General features: G+C 43.0%; 2 protein-coding genes across 3 annotated transcripts in view; one reads left to right on the top strand and one right to left on the bottom strand.

The window, feature by feature from the left end:
* Positions 1-3,509, top strand: part of MTIF3 (mitochondrial translational initiation factor 3) — a 19,241-nt gene extending 15,732 nt beyond the window's left edge. For both annotated transcript variants that reach the window (XM_006098264.3, XM_023762012.1), the window contains exons 3-4: positions 2,078-2,235; positions 3,262-3,509. In XM_006098264.3, the coding sequence (XP_006098326.1) occupies positions 2,078-2,235; positions 3,262-3,480 (377 nt within the window). In that variant the 3' untranslated portion in view covers positions 3,481-3,509. The remainder of the gene's footprint in view (positions 1-2,077; positions 2,236-3,261) is intronic.
* GTF3A (general transcription factor IIIA) lies at positions 3,510-16,395 on the bottom strand. The gene is made up of 10 exons (XM_014463893.2): positions 16,383-16,395; positions 15,820-16,232; positions 13,863-13,963; positions 9,934-10,030; positions 9,491-9,579; positions 7,907-7,980; positions 6,479-6,559; positions 5,448-5,677; positions 4,118-4,177; positions 3,510-3,883 (listed from the first exon to the last, which is right to left on the bottom strand). Exons 1-10 carry the CDS (start codon positions 16,393-16,395, stop codon positions 3,719-3,721), a joined length of 1,323 nt encoding a protein of 440 aa, XP_014319379.1. The 3' UTR covers positions 3,510-3,718.

The raw sequence follows: 16,395 nt of genomic DNA, 5'->3' as shown, positions 1-16,395 counted from the left end.
GTTACCCAGAGGCCAGATAAGTTTCTATTGAACGAGTACAAAAAATGTTTTACATAAATGTTAAAGGCACGCTTTAAAATTAAATACCCATTGCATTTTGAAGTTGTTTATTACATGTTCTTACAAGCTAATATCTTTTTAAAGAATTCTCGTGATTGGCCATAAGCCTCAGAACAGAAAACACGAGAATTCTCGTGATCTGTCCGAAATGTTTAACAAGGATGCTGACTGGAAAACAAATTTTCAAAAGAGGCCAACGAGGGGCATAAGGTCATCAAACTATGTCTATGAAAAAAAATTGACAGGCTGGAGAAGACACCTCGCTGTGTTCAGAGATTGTCAAAGCCATGACTTTGACCTGATAGGAAACTAGGACCAACTGATTGTAGCTTTAAGGAAGCAAGAAGGTGTTAATAAAAGAACTCTTTTTTAGAATTACCTTTATTTTGGAAATTAGAAGCAGAAAAATAAACAACTCTTATCATACAAAATAAACAAGCATTAACATTGTCATACTTTAGATTTCTTAAACAAAACATTACAGAAAAGTTGAAGTCCTGGGCTCCCTTCCCCTGTTCCATCCTTCTTCCCCAAAGGCCCCCACTCACTCTCATGGACTCAGGGTGTAGATCCAGTCCATGTTGTTAAACTCATTACAGACAGATACAGTCACAGTATATAGAATAATTTTGTATGCATAAAATTATAAAGGGCACACTACTGTTTTCAAGATGTTTATATAATAGCTATAGCTAAATATAGTTACCAAGTGACATTTCATCATAAGAATGTACTATAGCTTTGTTAGTCCATTTCCCTGGCCATTGGGCTTGCTTCTAGTTTTCATTATTATAAACAATGAGTCTATGCATGTATCAGTATCTCCTTGTGCATGCTCAGTTCCTATGGGGCAAATCAGCATGCAGTATATGAACATTTCTCTCCATTCTCACCACACTCGGTACTGTCAGACTCTAATTTTTGTCATGCTTATGGGTGAGAAGCCATATCCTGTTTTAATTTGTAGTTCCTTTCACCATTTGAGTTTCCTCCTACAAATTGCCTATTCATATTCCTTTTTTCTTTCTTTGATGGTTTATTTTTCTTCCTGATTTATAGGATTCTCTGTTCTGTATGAAGCAAAAACCTTATCCTAGTTAGATTTTTCACTTTTGTTTTTCCCTTGTTGAGGTCATAAACATATCCATTCTTTTCTCCTATTTGTATTAAAGTGTTTTTTTCCTACATTAAGATAGTACATATGGGGAGATTTTTATATGGGTTAAAACCTAACTTTTCCTCCCATATGAAAACTCTCAGTTGTCGGAATGCCTTTAATGAGTAATCTGTTCCTTCCCTGTAAAATGATCTATATATATATATGTATATAAAAGCCTTATATGCAAATTGTCCCCTTGGGAGTTCGACTGGGAGACCGGGAGTTTGATCGCTCGCTATGACGGGTGCTGACCACCAGGGGGCGGCGCAGAATGAAGGAAGGCCCCGGCTGGCTGCCAGGGAAGGGAGGCCCCAGCTGGCACCCAGAAGGCCCTGGTCGGCCCTAATTGCCAGCCAGGCCTGGGGACCCTACCCATGCACAAATTTCATGCACTGGGCCTCTAGTTTTCTAATAATTGCGATTTCCAAAGTAGATTGAATGAGTGCAGGATACAGTCTGGATGATTCCACTGTAGCTAGGAGGGTATCACAGAAGAATAAGATGAGAATAGTATTTCCCAGACAGATCCACACCCAAAAGAAAAACAATAATTAAGTTTACTATAAAGTTAAGCGTGTTCCCTTTAAAGGACCATTCTTTTCATGTTCTTTCATCAAATGATGGCAACAATAAATGGAGACATTTTATATTTAAATGCCCTTGACAGGCAAAAAAATGGTACCTGTATGTCTGTCTCCTATTTTTAAAAAGTGTTTAATGGTCTGTGAAACTAGTAAGGTGAGAGGACTGTTAGGGCCGCAGTGGCAACCTAAGATTTTCTGAAGTATATGTGGTGAGGTTAGTCTAATAACAGGGTAATAAATGGTCCTAGCACCAAGTCTCACTGTTTCAAACTAGGACCTACTCTGACAAAGGAACTAATTTTTTCTTCAAATATCGGACAACATGATTTGGACACAAAGAGTAAACAGATTCAGCAGTGGATTGAGAAAAAGTATAAAGTTCAAGTTACTATAAAGAAAGCAAAGAATGCAGAAGAGCCAGAAAATAAAATGGTAAGTAAAAACAGTAACTGTTTTTTGTTTGATCTAAATGTAAAAACAACGTAACAGTAATTCTATTAGTGATAATAGCTTTCCAATTTGTTTTTCAAAATGCAAGCATACTGTATATACATTACGTTTTCCATTGTAGCATATTTTGCCATGTGAAAACATTCTACATCATAATTTAAAGGCTATACTACCCTATTTTACGAATTGTAGAATATCTAACATTTAAATAGGAAAACTAGAAACTTTATATTCATTTTTTAAAATTTGTTTCCTCTTTATAAATGCCTATAAGAAGCATCATATTTAAGGGCAAATTGTCTTCAAGAAAGTGTGTATCTGTTTACAATCCCAGGGTAAGTTTATGGCATATCTATTCTGCTTTCTTTTTTAGTTAATCCTCACCCAAGGATATTTTTCCATTGATTTTTAGGGAGAGTGGAAGAGAAACATCGACGTGAGAGAGACACATTGATTGGTTGCCTCCTGCAGGAACCTGGAATCAAACCCAGGACCCTTTGGTCTGCAGGCTGATGCTCTAGCCACTGAGCAAAATCGGCTAGGGCTGTATTTCACTGTTAGAGTTAGTTAACTTATCAGCTAAAAGGCAGCATCAGCCCAGTGGTGGTCAGCCCTAGTTCCACGTTAGAATCACTTAAGCTAGATCCCCGACCAACTGACCCAGGATCTCTAGAACCAGTGTATTTTTCTAATGCCCCAAGTGACTGTGAGTGAGTGTTGGAAACTGCACTAGGCTAACAACCCAAACGCACTGCTTTATACTTGGTTTTGCAAGAAGAGATAGCTTGGGGCCAAACGTAGCCCCTCAGAGCATTGACAGAGTAGGGATTTCTTTAGTGCCTTAGTTTAGTTACATGGAGTTTGTGTAACTTCCTGGTTACTATACAGGTTTCAATCAGCTTAACTGGACATGATTTAGCTAATCACTTGAATAGCAATTCAAGAACTGGGTATTAGAGAATCAAAACACTGGTTTTAAGTTAAACTTTGGCTGTTTTCCCTTCTTAGGAGGAGCTATTTAATCAAATCCTCCAGACTATGCCTGGAATAGCTACCTTCTCATCCAGGCCACAACCTGTTAAAGGAGGAAAAGCTGTAATATGTGTTCTTCGTCATTTGAGCGAAAAGGAAGAAATTGCATATAGACAAACTCAAGAGACCCAGGAAGGAAACCCTTTAAACAAAGAAGATGGAAACGACAAAAAATCAGATATTCTGCAACAGTGATTAAAGAAAAATGTGCTTCTGAGAGAAAATACAGGAATACCTCGTTTTATTGTGCTTCACTTTACGGTGTTTTATAGATGTTGCATTTTTCCCCTCAAATCAAAGGCAAGACCCTCCTCCACAAGCAAAGGCATTTCAACTTGCTTTATTGCACTACATGTTTTATTGCAGTGGTCTGGAACCACCAATAAGGTCTGCCTGTAACTGAGCTGGCTGGTCTGTGGAGAACATTGGATGTTTAGCTAAGGGTAAGTACCGCAACTGTCGAGAGCACTTTGTCCTCAGTGCAATTCAGCAACTCTCCAGTTTTAGGCAAAGATAAGCCGCGTTCTTGTTTCCCTTTAGGAGGAATGTATCCACTGAGACGGGAGGACAAACTCCGTTTTCCACGAGCTTGTTTTACCTTTGGAAACAAGGAAAAAGAATTCAAAATAAAAATTACCTGAATTTTACAATAGTTGTACACCCTGATAGGTACACAACACTCCTTTATAAGAAAATAAATCCATCCAATTGCTTTCAATAGTGGTGCAGACTCACACAGTATGAGAGTCAAAAATATTCTAAATAGACTGCATCTGGCTCCAATCAGCAATTCATGTTTTAGAAACAGCTCGCCTAAGTCGTCTCAACTTACTTTGAGCTTCATTTTCTTTTTGTCAGGGTCATGCACAACAGCATGCCTAGTGAGACTCTGCTGCAAGGAAAGAAAGAAAACGTTCTATTTTTAAAACATTGCCATTTGGTACTTATTAACATGAAAACTCCTGAATTATTTAAACAGTCAGCTTCTTTCTGTTCTGTTCTGTTGAGGGGTGTGGCCTCTACCTACAAGGAGGCCACAAGAGGATTCTTCCTCAAGTCCTAGACTGAGATCACCGCCTCTTCTAACAACCCAGGTTAGTAATTTATAATCTCGATCTCCTGTGCTTCTTAGCTCTTCATAAGTAAGAGGTTGGGGAAAACTAGTTCCAAACTAAAGGAAGTTGGTTTAACTGAAGCTATGTCCACAGCATCCCCAAACCAATGGAATATCTGGCCAAAGTCTTGCTGTTCTTGATAATGCCGACCACCAGCAGCTCCAAGTTGTGTTCTAATGGTTCAGACCTATGCTGAACCAGCCTCATTTCTCACTTCAGTCTTCATTGTAATTCATGGTTTAAGTGCTTGTAAGTGCACCAACCAGAGTGAGAGTCTGCAAAACCGCACAGGCCCCTCCATTTAGTGTCATGTTCCCAACCTACTAGAATCATAAAAAGATATACACTAGATAGATGCCCAAGTTCTATAGTCCCTCACTTCCCTTCTCAATCCCTACATGACTGTGGTCTAAAAGGGTGGCTCCTAGGTGTTAGCAGCCTAAAAGGATACCTAAAATATCAGCATACTCTTTTGAATAAGCATTTGGTACCATAAGCCACTGGTTCACAAATATAGCCCACGTGAGAATCCCCTAGATCAGCGGTCGCCAACCTTTCAGACCTCACAGACCACCAGTGGTCCGCAGATCACCGGTTGGCAACCACTGCTCCAAAGGTTTCCTTAAACCAGCAGTCGCCAACCTTTCGGACCTAACAGACCACCAGTGGTTTGTGGACCATCGGTTGGCGACTGCTGACCTAGAGGGTTTGTTAAAAAGCATTCCTGGGCCCCTGACCCCCAAGTTTCTGATTCAGCAGGTCTAGAGTAGGGCATGTGGATAGGCATTTTTTGCAAGTTTCCAGGTGACGTTAGTACTCCCAGACCAGGGCCACACTATGAGAACCACTTGGCATAGGCAGATCTGGCTGTACAGCAGACTTTAGCTCAGAGCCACTCCGGTTAAGCAAGAATGGAAGGTCTTGGAGGCCTCTTCACCTGCCTTCCCACTGCAGGCCCTGGGGCACCATCCTGGATCCCAGGGCTCCTAGGAACCCGACGAGAAGCCTCACCCTGGAAGGACTGCACCTATGAGAGTCAGTACTTACTTTCATGGCAAAAGTTTTGCCACAGCCAGTGTGTTCACACACAAACGGACGCCTTTCCTCATGAAAAGAGAGAATATGGCTCTGGAGATTGAACACAGTTGTATAGGTTCTACCACAGCCTTCTCTTGGACATCGACACACATCCCTTTCTGGGTTATGTGTTTTCATATGTTGCTTCAGATAATCTTTGCGTTTAAATGTTTTCTGGCATACTTCACATATTATTTTCTCTGGCAAAGTAGACAAAAAATTTTAATTCTCCCAGATATTATCACATAGAAAATATTAATATCCAATTATATAACATATTCAATACCTAAAACCTTATGATTTTACATAAAAGTCAGAAATTTCAGAGGAAACTAACTCCAGTTTTTATTGCTTAAATATTTGTCTCAAGTCTCCCAAGTTCTTATATTACATAAAGTCACTCTTGCCAAGGAGCAGGGGTCTCAGCAAGGTAGCTGTGGGCAAAGGGAGAAAATTAAATAGACCAGTTTCCTTCCTTGTCCTCAGTACACCGGGCATTCTTCCTCAAACTGTCCCACAGAACACCAGTACCTCCCCAGATTTACTTGCCATAGCCTTTAAAATGCTACATATGCAGAGTAGCTCAGAGAGACCCAGAATAGCTCTTCCTAAACCTGGGACTACAGGTCTCTATTCTCACTTTTCAAACAGCTGAAGTGCATAGCTCCTCACAAAACATCTATTATAAGTGCATATTTCTCTCTTTAAAAGCACTAAATCAGTTCTAAAGGGGTAAATGGTTATACCAAGCCATTCATGTGTACCTTACCCCCCCTTTTATTCCTTTATTGATTTTTAGAGAGAGAGGATGGAAGAGGGATAGAGATAGAAACATCAACAAGAGAGAAACATCACCAATCGGCTGCCTCCTGCATGCCCCCTACTGGGGATTGAGCTTGCTTCGAAACCGGGCATGTGCCCTGACCGGGAATGGAACCAGTGACCTCCTGGTGCATAGGCTGATGCTCAACTGCTGAGCCACACCAGACAGGCTGCCTTACCTTTATGGGTTTCTCTCACATGTTTCAGGAGCTCTGTCCATGTTTTTGCCACAAAGGAACATTCTTTTTGACATTTATAGCCTATTAAAAAAAGATAGGTGTTGCCTTTTATGAATATTCAGTGTAAACATCAATCATAATTAAAAAGGAAACCTACATGCATATGTAATGTTTCTTCTACCTCCCAATAGTATTCTATTCTGTTAGTCTCACGAGGTGACAGTAAAAACTGAGGTTGTATTTTACAGTGAAACCAAACAGTTGCATATCAGGGTACTTCATGTAGGTTATGAGCTTAGCAGACTATCATAAGGAAGAATGGACATATGAGCTTAGCAGACTTCATCAGGGTACTTCATGTAGGATATGAGCTTAGCAGACTATCATAAGGAAGAATGGACATATGAGCTTAGCAGAACATTGACTTCATTAGAGTACTTCATGTAGGATATGAGCTTAGCAGACTTCTTTCCCTTTCCTGATGTTCTCAGTAAGCGGACTCTACTGCACATGGATGCCCAGCTGCTTCAGTTTCCCCCACCTCCATGGCTCATGGCCCCTCCACCCTCCCTGCCTTATGCTAGCCTCTCTTTTTCCTCAGCAAAAAAGGTGGTCCTTTGTCCTTGGCAAAACACCAACACTAGAGCTCAGCAGTTATATGCCCACCCCGGCTTCCTCTAGTCTTACCATCTTGTAAGTTTCATATGGCAAAAAAGCAGGGTACAGCTAAGGAAGAAAATAAACTAGAATAACCAGAGAAAAAGACTGAACAAAAACTGACATTTCGTAAAGCACTAGAATTGGATTAATCAGTCAGTGTAACAGCTCTCCTGAGTTTTACCCAACTAAATAACAGATAGAAACAAAAGAATGAGGCTGCCTATCACTCTCTTGTTTAAAAAAAAAAAAATCCCATAAAGTCTAGGGCTTGGGAAGTTGGAATATAGATATCAAAAATCCTATATGGAAACATAAGAGTCAAGTAGTCAGTTTAATCAAGTCTTTTTAAAAAAAGTTCCAATCTGATTGCTCAGAAAACTCCAAACTATTTTCTAAACCCTTTGAGCGCTCCTAGGAGAAGAGTGACACAGGAAGTAAGTAGAAGGGGTTAAAAACTACTATGAAGAAGCAACACCTTGGCTGGAGCACCTGCCTATCACAAGACAGCACAACCAGGCGCTTGTTCTGAACAATACAATATGGACTTTGAACAGTGACAGCGGAGTGGAAGAATGGACACGGCACACAGCACCTCTTTGGTCAAGAGTATAAAACCTGAACAAGCAGAATGGTGCCCCGCCTAGTTCTACGTTGCTCAGTAGGATCATGGAATAGAGTAGAAAGCAGCAAGTACTCAAAGACTTACACACATACACGCTATGGTTGGTGTGTTAGTAAAGTGAATACTACAAAGGACCACGTACGCACCCTCATGGACCTTCCCGTGTCTCTTCAGCCTGCTGGGTGAAGCAAAGTGTTTCCCGCAGCCTTCATGGGTGCACCTGGGTTAACGAGACAGCAAGCATCAGCCAGTCCGTTTTCACAGAGAACTCCACTTAGGGTAAATAGTATTTTGTCCTATTTCTCTAACCAAAGTCTCCTCTTCCCACAACCAAACCAGTCATATAAATATGAGACCCTCTCATAGTTAAAATTCAAATTACCTGACCAAACTTGGAGCAAAACAAACAGAAAAATGTCACATTACATATTTTAGCTTATGTGATCAAATTAAACACTTTTATTTTTTTTTATTTTTTTTATTTTTTTTTAAATATATTTTATTGATTTTTTACAGAGAGGAAGGGAGAGAGAAAGTTAGAAACATCGATGAGAGAGAGACATCGATCAGCTGCCTCCTGCACATCTCCCACTGGGGATGTGCCCGCAACCCAGGTACATGCCCTTGACCGGAATCGAACCTGGGACCTTTCAGTCCGCAGGCCGACGCTCTATCCACTGAGCCAAACCGGTTTCGGCCAAATTAAACACTTTTAAAAAATTTTTATTTATTTCAGTGAGGAAGGGAAAGGGAGAGCTAGAAACATCAATGATGAGAATCACTGATTGGCTGCCTCCTGCATACCCCTTACTGGCGATCAAGCCTGCAACCCGGGCATGTGCCCTTGACTGGAATCGAACCCAGGACCCTTCAGTCAGCAGGCTGATGCTTTATCCACTAAGCCAAATCAGTTGGGGCTCAAATTAAACACTTTTATCTTTATACTTCTGAAAATATACTTCGTGTTTTCATGGTTACAAAAAAGATGGCTTAGGTCAACATTTAAACCATTCCAAATCGTTTCCATCTAGTTTTCCCAACAGTGCTGCATGGGAATGGTGTGAAAAGAAAACGGCCGTAGCTTCACAGCCGCTGGTGAGCAATGTAAAGGACATGCCATTTCGGCGTTACTGCCACCAGCAGCACCAGAAGCAGCAGACCTGCAAGCACTGTGCCGGCAGCAGCTCCCAGGCAAAGGGCAGCCTGTGTGAGCAGAGGAAGGCTCCGCCAGCACAGCAGTGCCCAGAGTCCATGCTCTTCAAGAGTGACCATCTGTGCAGGCAGGCGGGATTCCTCAATGCCCTTGGCACATCTATTCTAATGTTTCCTGTCACCCTTTCCTGTTCCTCACGAAACCCTCTTTAATGCAGGCTAAGCCACACTGCTTTTGTTTTTTAGAAAAAGAATAGCTAGGGTCTTCATAATGACATGTCATATTATTGAACAGGCTCTATTTGAATAGATAAGTCATTTATTAATCTTCTCTTCAAGCTTAACCACAATTGTACTAATCTCACAAAGTATTCTGAAACATATTAAATATTTCTTTTAGTGAAACAGCAAAATTGAGCTTTTGGCATAGCCCAAAATATAAAGGGGCGTACACTCTACATGGTAACAGAAAAATATTGACTAATAAACTGTTTCAGAACATTTGTACCCAACCTTTACATTTCAGTTCATTCCCACCTGAAATGTGCGATGTGGATTTCACCCGGTAGAGTACCTACTTGAACAGTGGCTCATTGGTATGCTGGCATTGATGGGTTTTCAGCTGCTGATGTTTCCTAAAGGTCTTCTTACAACCTTCAAAAGTGCACTGTTCAGTAAAGGTTTGTTAGTCTTGAAAAAAATCAAAGAACAGTTCATAACAATACTCAAGATAAAAATATTGTGTAGATTATAAACTTGCTACTTTCACCCATTTAGTTACGGTAAAATTCTTTGTCAAGAAACTTTAAAGACAGACATTTTCTCATTTGGGGTAATCTACCAATAATATACTTTAATTAGCACAATAATGTTTGCTTTCAAAATAAAACAATTATGATAGCATGTGCGGACTAAATCCAGATATTTGACAGACAAAATTTGGTTGATGAAACTTTTAGAAACAGACAATAAGCATAAAAATATTCAGAGAATTTAAGCATAGAATATCATTCTTACTTACCACATATTGTTTTTGTTGATTTTCGTGTTTGTGTTCAAAATGTTTCTTCAAGTTTGATTTTGTGTTGAATTTTTGATCACAGCCACTAGCTGCACAACTGTGAGAAATTGCAAACCCAAATATTAACCAAGGGAAGAAAATTTTAAGATTTCATAAAAGCTAATTATTCCAAAGTATCATATAAAATAGTCTTTAACAAATTCCAAAGTGTAAACCACACCATGTAGACCTCTCTGGTTTGATGTGATTATCATGTAACAAGATGAACTTCATGCGAGGCTTCTGAAATTAAGCACATGGCATCAGACTCCTTTTAGACTGGGCAGAGGGAGGTGAAAAACACTAATTCCAAGGCCCAGACCCTGTTTAGGCTTAAATGATGTTTAAGTCAAATTGTTCTCAGACTAGAATGTGATAACCTAAATTTTGCTTGAACTGTCACTGTAAACTGCCTTTCCAAAAAGACTTCCCCCAAAAAACAACAAAAAACTGATTTCAGCTTATAGTTCAGAGATAACACAGAACTATACACCGTTACGCCCTGTGGCATAGCACCAGGCTGCTCAAGTTCTCTTAACAAGCATTTCTGCATCTTGGCCTTGAATTACTTAAATTCTTTGTGAAGTTGTATTTTTAAAATATGTGATCTGCTTGTGATGAATTTTTATCAGCCTGATGGATGAGGCAGGACTTCCTTTATAAGCCCTAATCATAGCTATCATTCACTGATAAACAATGAATAACACTCATATGAAGCACTGTGCTATCCACAGGGCCAGGTGGAGAAGGACAGTGACCACGGGAGATCCGCCCAGAAGCCCACCGGAAACACACATTGTGGCAGAAACCACTCAAGTTCCAACAAGTGTTCTTGACCTCAGGAACAGAATGCTGAGTTTCAGCTGGGTACATGGCCAACATAAAGAGAGCTTTTTCCAGCATCCCTTGCAATTAGGGGTGGCACCAGGCTAAGTTCTGGTCCATGTTGCTTAAACCTCACAAAGTGTCTAAAAAGGGGGCACACCTCTTCTGCACCTTCCTCCATCCTGGTGGCTGCAATGCTTATGTGACAGCTGGAGCTCCAACAGGTGGACCATGACGCTGAAGCCCCAAGATGAGGATGGCGGAGAGTTAGAAGGGGCTCAGATCCTGATGATTACAGATCATCCAGGGACTGTTTACTGTGCGTTTCAGTTATGCAAGAGAAAAAGAGACTATTTTGTTTAAGCCTCTATAGTGCTGGGTTTTCTGTCATTCTTGACTTTAAGCCTGACCCAGGCATCTAACCTAACACAGGTGTGGGGCAGGATAGGGCCAGGAAAAGTTCTGACAAGAGCCAAATAGCAGGCACAGGGCCACTGAAGACACTGAAAGTTAGCAGGGTAAACAGGAGGAGGCTGCTGGTCAGTTAAGCATAGCTGGATCATAATTTCATGTCTGAAACTCAAGCAAATGAGTCAAGATAAGCCCAAATGGCCAAATCACAAAGGCCATTTATATGACATGCTAAGAACCTGGACTTCATTATGTAAGCAGTGCTTAAAAACCACTGCACTATTTTAAGAAGGAAAGCAACCTGGAGGCTGATGTGGGAGAGGGCCAGTGATGCCAGTGAGGAGTAGGGCCTGAAATAAAATAGTGGTGGCTGGAGCAGGAGAGAGGGACTTGAGGGATCGGGAACAGGGCCTGATGACCTATGTGCTGGAGAGGAGAGCAGAACGAGGTGTCCAGAGGAGTTGCCTTATCTTTGCTGTGAATCACTGGATAGACAGTGATGCCACCTAACAAGAACAAGGGAGGAGAAGGCCAAAGAGAAAGCCAAGCTCAGAATGGACTTAGTGAATTTAAGAAACCACAAAGACAGCTAAATAACACTGTCCAGCCAGCAGCTGGCTATGGGGACCTGGACCTAACGAGAGAGTGGTCTGGGCTAGAGGGAAAGCTGGAAGATATCACATTGTTCCAGCAGGAATAATCCTCACTTTTCTCATTCTTCCTGTGCATCTGTACCCAGACCCATTTTTTCCTTTCATTGTATGTAACTGTGGGACCCGGATACATAATGTTTCCTTCCACCCCTGCCCCTACTCACCCAGTATTCTCCACGGACTCCCAAGGCAAGTGACATTTTTAGTTTTATGTAACTTTCAGCATTTCTTATACATATACAAGCAAATATAACTATAGGTTCTTCCTGACTACTCCCCTCCCTTTTTATACACAAAAAGGTAACACTTTATTTGCTTGGCTTTTCACTTAATATGCCTTAGAGATTTCCCTAGTTTCATAGAGAACATCTGCATTAATTTTTCTAGCTGTATAGTATTCCACTATGGTGACACACTTTAACCCTCCTGATGGGCACATGGGTTGATTCCAATGCTTTGCTACTATTAATAATGCTGCACATGACCGTGTACATGCCTTCAACATAGGAACAAGTGTATTTGTAGACTAAATTCACCAAAGTGAAACTTCTAGGACAGCCGTGGGCAAACTACGGCCCGCGGGATGGATCCGGCCCGTTTGAAATGAATAAAACTAAAAAAAAAAAAAGACCGTACCTTTTTATGTAATGATGTTTACTTTGAATTTATATTAGTTCACACAAACACTCCATCCATGCTTTTGTTCCGGCCCTCCGGTCCAGTTTAAGTTTGCCCACCCCCGTTCTAGGACAAAGACTATATTCCAGCCCTATTTTCCAAATCACCTGTTACTCTTTGCTGGTGTAGTTGAACTATATTTTGAAATAATAAGCTTCAATTAGTGTCATTGATTTTGAGGACACTGTGTGCTTGAACAGGGACTGAAACAGCATTTGCTGTCCTCAGCACTTTGCCTCTTTCCCTCTGGCTGGTGCGCTGTCAGCGGGAGAGGAGATGGCCTTCCATAAGGAACACAACAGTGAAGGCTGTCCTGTGTCACAGCTCACTTTCTTCAGACTGTGTGGACCTTAGTGAGACATGGGACCCTTCACATTCATCAGCTTAGAACCAATAGAAATCAACTCAGGTCATTAGAAAACTCTACTGCTCCAGGAACTGTCTCATAGAACAAAATTATGATCTTAAATCCTAACATCTGCAAAACCTGCCATATAGCTATTTCCTGAGATAGTCTCCAACACATAGTTCTGAACAGCTATTAGATTTATTTTTTTATTTTGTTTCCAAGAAAAATTTAATGTTTTCCTGGAACATGTTTAATGGTTCTAAGTGTGGTTGCCTGACCAGCAGTATCAATATGACCCAGGAACTTGCAAGAAATGCAAATTCTCAGGCCCCACCCTAGACCTACTGAATGAGATGCTCTGGGGTGGGGTTTAGCAAGCTGTTTTAAGAGCCTCCAAGTGATTCTGATGCACCCTAAATTTGAGGTCCACTGCTTAAAGAAATATGGATTTAAAAGAAAAACTGTATCTTCACCCTTTCAGATAAATAAACAGCAACTCCAAGAAGAATAAAATTTAAAACTGGTATGATAGAGGTGCAGAGGCTTAACCCAAAGAAATACAAGATGAACTCTTAAAAGCTCGACTTCTTCATGCTTTTACCTCTTATCCCAGCAGCGTATCAATTCAGAAAGACCCTGACAATGGAGAGTCAGTAACCTGCCAAGCAATCATTTTCCATCTGGTCTAAACTGGGTGTGTTTCATGTTTGATTTCCCATTTAGTGGACACTTTAAAGGAGATGAGAGGATGCAAATGCAAGAGAACTTCAGATTAACTTGTTCCTGAAGTTATTAACACAAATTACCCACAAAACCCCTACTCCATTCCACACATTTAAAACCTGGTCTCCTCTTATGTCAGGAGATGCAAATGAAGCTTCACATTCTCTTGATCTTGAGGTAACAATCAGTTTTCTTACCAGGTCAATGTACCATACAACCATTTCAGAGCTTCAACCCAGTTCTCTACTTACACAAAGGGCTTTTCTCCAGTGTGAAGCAGGGCATGGCGGCTCAGGTGGTAGTCCCTGACGAAGGCTTTGCCACACCCTTCATGGTCACAAACAAATGGTCTCTAGCAGGAAGGAAAGAAAAAAACGTGTCAATTCTGCCCACATTAGTAACTCCAGTGTTATTTAAAGGCCTCAAATGTCTAGTAGGCAAGGCCATGGGCTCTGTCTCCACAGATGGTTTTCACTAAGTATTGAGCAGCTGCTACACCAAGTCAGACAAGGCTGTCCTGCATGAAGTTACACATCAATGTCACCACTTCTCAACAAAGTCACTGCAGCAGACCTTGCTCTATGAATAGCATATGCAATAAGCGGGCAGCCCTCACAGTTGGTTAATCTGCTCCTAACCTGACACCTGGCTTTAAGTGCAACCCCCTCTTAAGATTACTTGCCTATTAGCATGGCCTATGTACACAGATCTCTATCACAGCATGTGTATGCCCATCCAAAGGCTAGGGAAGAAGAATGTGCAGGTTCTGGCTAATTCTGGACAAGCCCAGTGTCTGTGCTAAGAAACAGATCCACAGAACTTTGCAAAACTGTCATGGATTAGGCTCAATCAATATTTGTCAAATTAACGTGTGAGATTTGGGACAACAAAGATGACTTCAAGTTTTCCTGTATGAAGGAAGCTGGTGGTCCCAATAGCCAAAATATGACACACGTCTTAAAATAAAGGTAAAGTCTAATTTGGACATACTGGTTGTACCGCTCAGATTAGGAGGGATAGGATGGGTAAGAGGAAGATCAGGGGGCAAAGGATCATGAATGGTATGAGTGAACCCAGTCACTGGGTAGGCCTGCCGAGAGAACAGTAGAGGCAGAAGATAAGCCACTGAAAGGGTCCGAGGAAGAGGACTGGAGGAGAAGGTCCCAAGAAGGAAATGGTCAGCCTTTAAATGCTGGAGATGGTAAGGAGAATGGGTGTCATTAGAGGAGTGGCCCCTAAGTTCGGTAGGTGTTAGAAGCAAAGGCAGCGACTGCAGGCCTCTAACTTGAGAAATTAAGGGCCTTTAGCTGAGGCAGTTCGAAGCCAGGCTCTGCCAAAAACTAGGAAATTGGGCAGATTCCTTGGCCTCCGTGAGCCCCACTTCCTTCAACTGTCTTCCTCCAAAATAGTCCCATTGCCCTCCAAGTAAAACCCACACTCCAAACCCATCTGTACCCTGGCCTACAAATGATCCTGGTTCTCAGGGCTTCTCTTGTAGGGTCCCACCCAATAACACTGGCCTGCCTCCCCCCAGCACCACAGGCTCTCCCTGCAGTTTTCTTGGCCCAGACTGTTTTTCCCTGAACTGGCTGCATGGCTGGATCCTTTCCTCCCCAGTCAGGACAGGAGGCCTTTCCTAAGCACCCTCCAGCAGCCCTCGACTTACTGCATCTCACTCCTACCTCTTCCTTTATCTGTCCGTCCTGCTTAAAGCATAAGGCCGGTGACCACGGAAGCCTTGCCTGTTTTGTTCACTGCTCTCTCTCTCCAAGGCCAGGCTGGTACTGTGTTTTGAAAGAATGACTGCACGCTGCTTGCTAAACCTCCAGTACTTGCAGATTATCGTCCACACAAGTTCTGGGAGAGAGGTGCTTACGGCAGGTGCCTGTGGAATGAGTCGTGCAGTCTTTACAGATGACCGGGAGGTGGTGATCGGCCAAGGCTCAGGGTGAAAGAAGGGGAAAGTTTGCTCTGCAAACCCCGGAGCCCACCGCAAGGATACCTGGGTGCTGGAACGTCTTGTCTACCTCCTCAGCTCCTTCCCTAACCTAAGGCGGGGTTGACTCGCTTCTGCGGCCCACGTGCCAGCGCTGAACACGTCTGGCAAAGCCAGGCCAGCGCCCCCGCGAGCGGGTCCACCCGGCGGGCCATGTCACCAGCCCCCGGGCCTGGAACCGGTCCCTCGGGCCCCGCCTTCGGACCCTTTACCTCCCCCGTGTGCTTGCACAGGTGCGCGTCTAACTTCCAGGCCTTGTTGTAACTGGCGCTGCAATCCGGGAAGGAGCAGATGAACCTCCTCGGAAGCGCGGGGAGCGGCGGGGCGGGGCTCTCGCCGGCCCTGACGAACGCGTCGGCGATGGTCAGGGATGAAACCGCCGCGGCGACCGACGCCGGCGGCTCCAGGGCGCCCAGGGCCGGGCGCTCAGCCACGTGCCGAGCCACGTGCGGGAACGGAGGGCGCGGCGCACGCCCGGCCAAGCGCCCGCGGCTCCCGGCGAACCTCCGCGGGCCTCGGCGCACTTCCGGGAGGGCGGCACCTTCCCAGCCCCGAGGGGCGGGACTGGGGCGCAGGCGCGGAGGCAGCAGGCTCCGCCCCCGCTGCTCCAGGCTTCCTCCTCCATCTGGTTCTCAGCAGACTGTGCGGCACGGATCAAATGCGAGGTGTTTCCCATCCGCCACCACCCTATTCAAAGCACTAACCTTGAAAAATGTAAACTATCCTGCTCTTACCACGTGATCAGTTAGTCTTCGTTATGGATTCATTGCCTTGCCTGCAATCACCAT

Source organism: Myotis lucifugus, unplaced genomic scaffold, assembly GCF_000147115.1.
Source record: "Myotis lucifugus unplaced genomic scaffold, Myoluc2.0 scaffold_227, whole genome shotgun sequence".
In the NCBI taxonomy this organism is placed as follows: Eukaryota; Metazoa; Chordata; class Mammalia; order Chiroptera; family Vespertilionidae; genus Myotis; species Myotis lucifugus.
The sequence above is the reverse complement of the archived record's forward strand: the minus strand, read 5'-3'. Positions and strand labels throughout refer to the sequence as shown.

What these genes read in the sequence shown, in the direction of transcription:
- GTF3A (XM_014463893.2), bottom strand. An exon ending in TGTGCAAGCACACGGGGGAG is followed by an intron (nt 13,964 to 15,819) that starts GTAAAGGGTCCG and finishes CCTTCCTGCTAG; the next exon opens with AGACCATTTGTTTGTGACCA. An exon ending in GCAAAACTTTTGCCATGAAA is followed by an intron (nt 4,178 to 5,447) that starts GTAAGTACTGAC and finishes CTTTCCTTGCAG; the next exon opens with CAGAGTCTCACTAGGCATGC.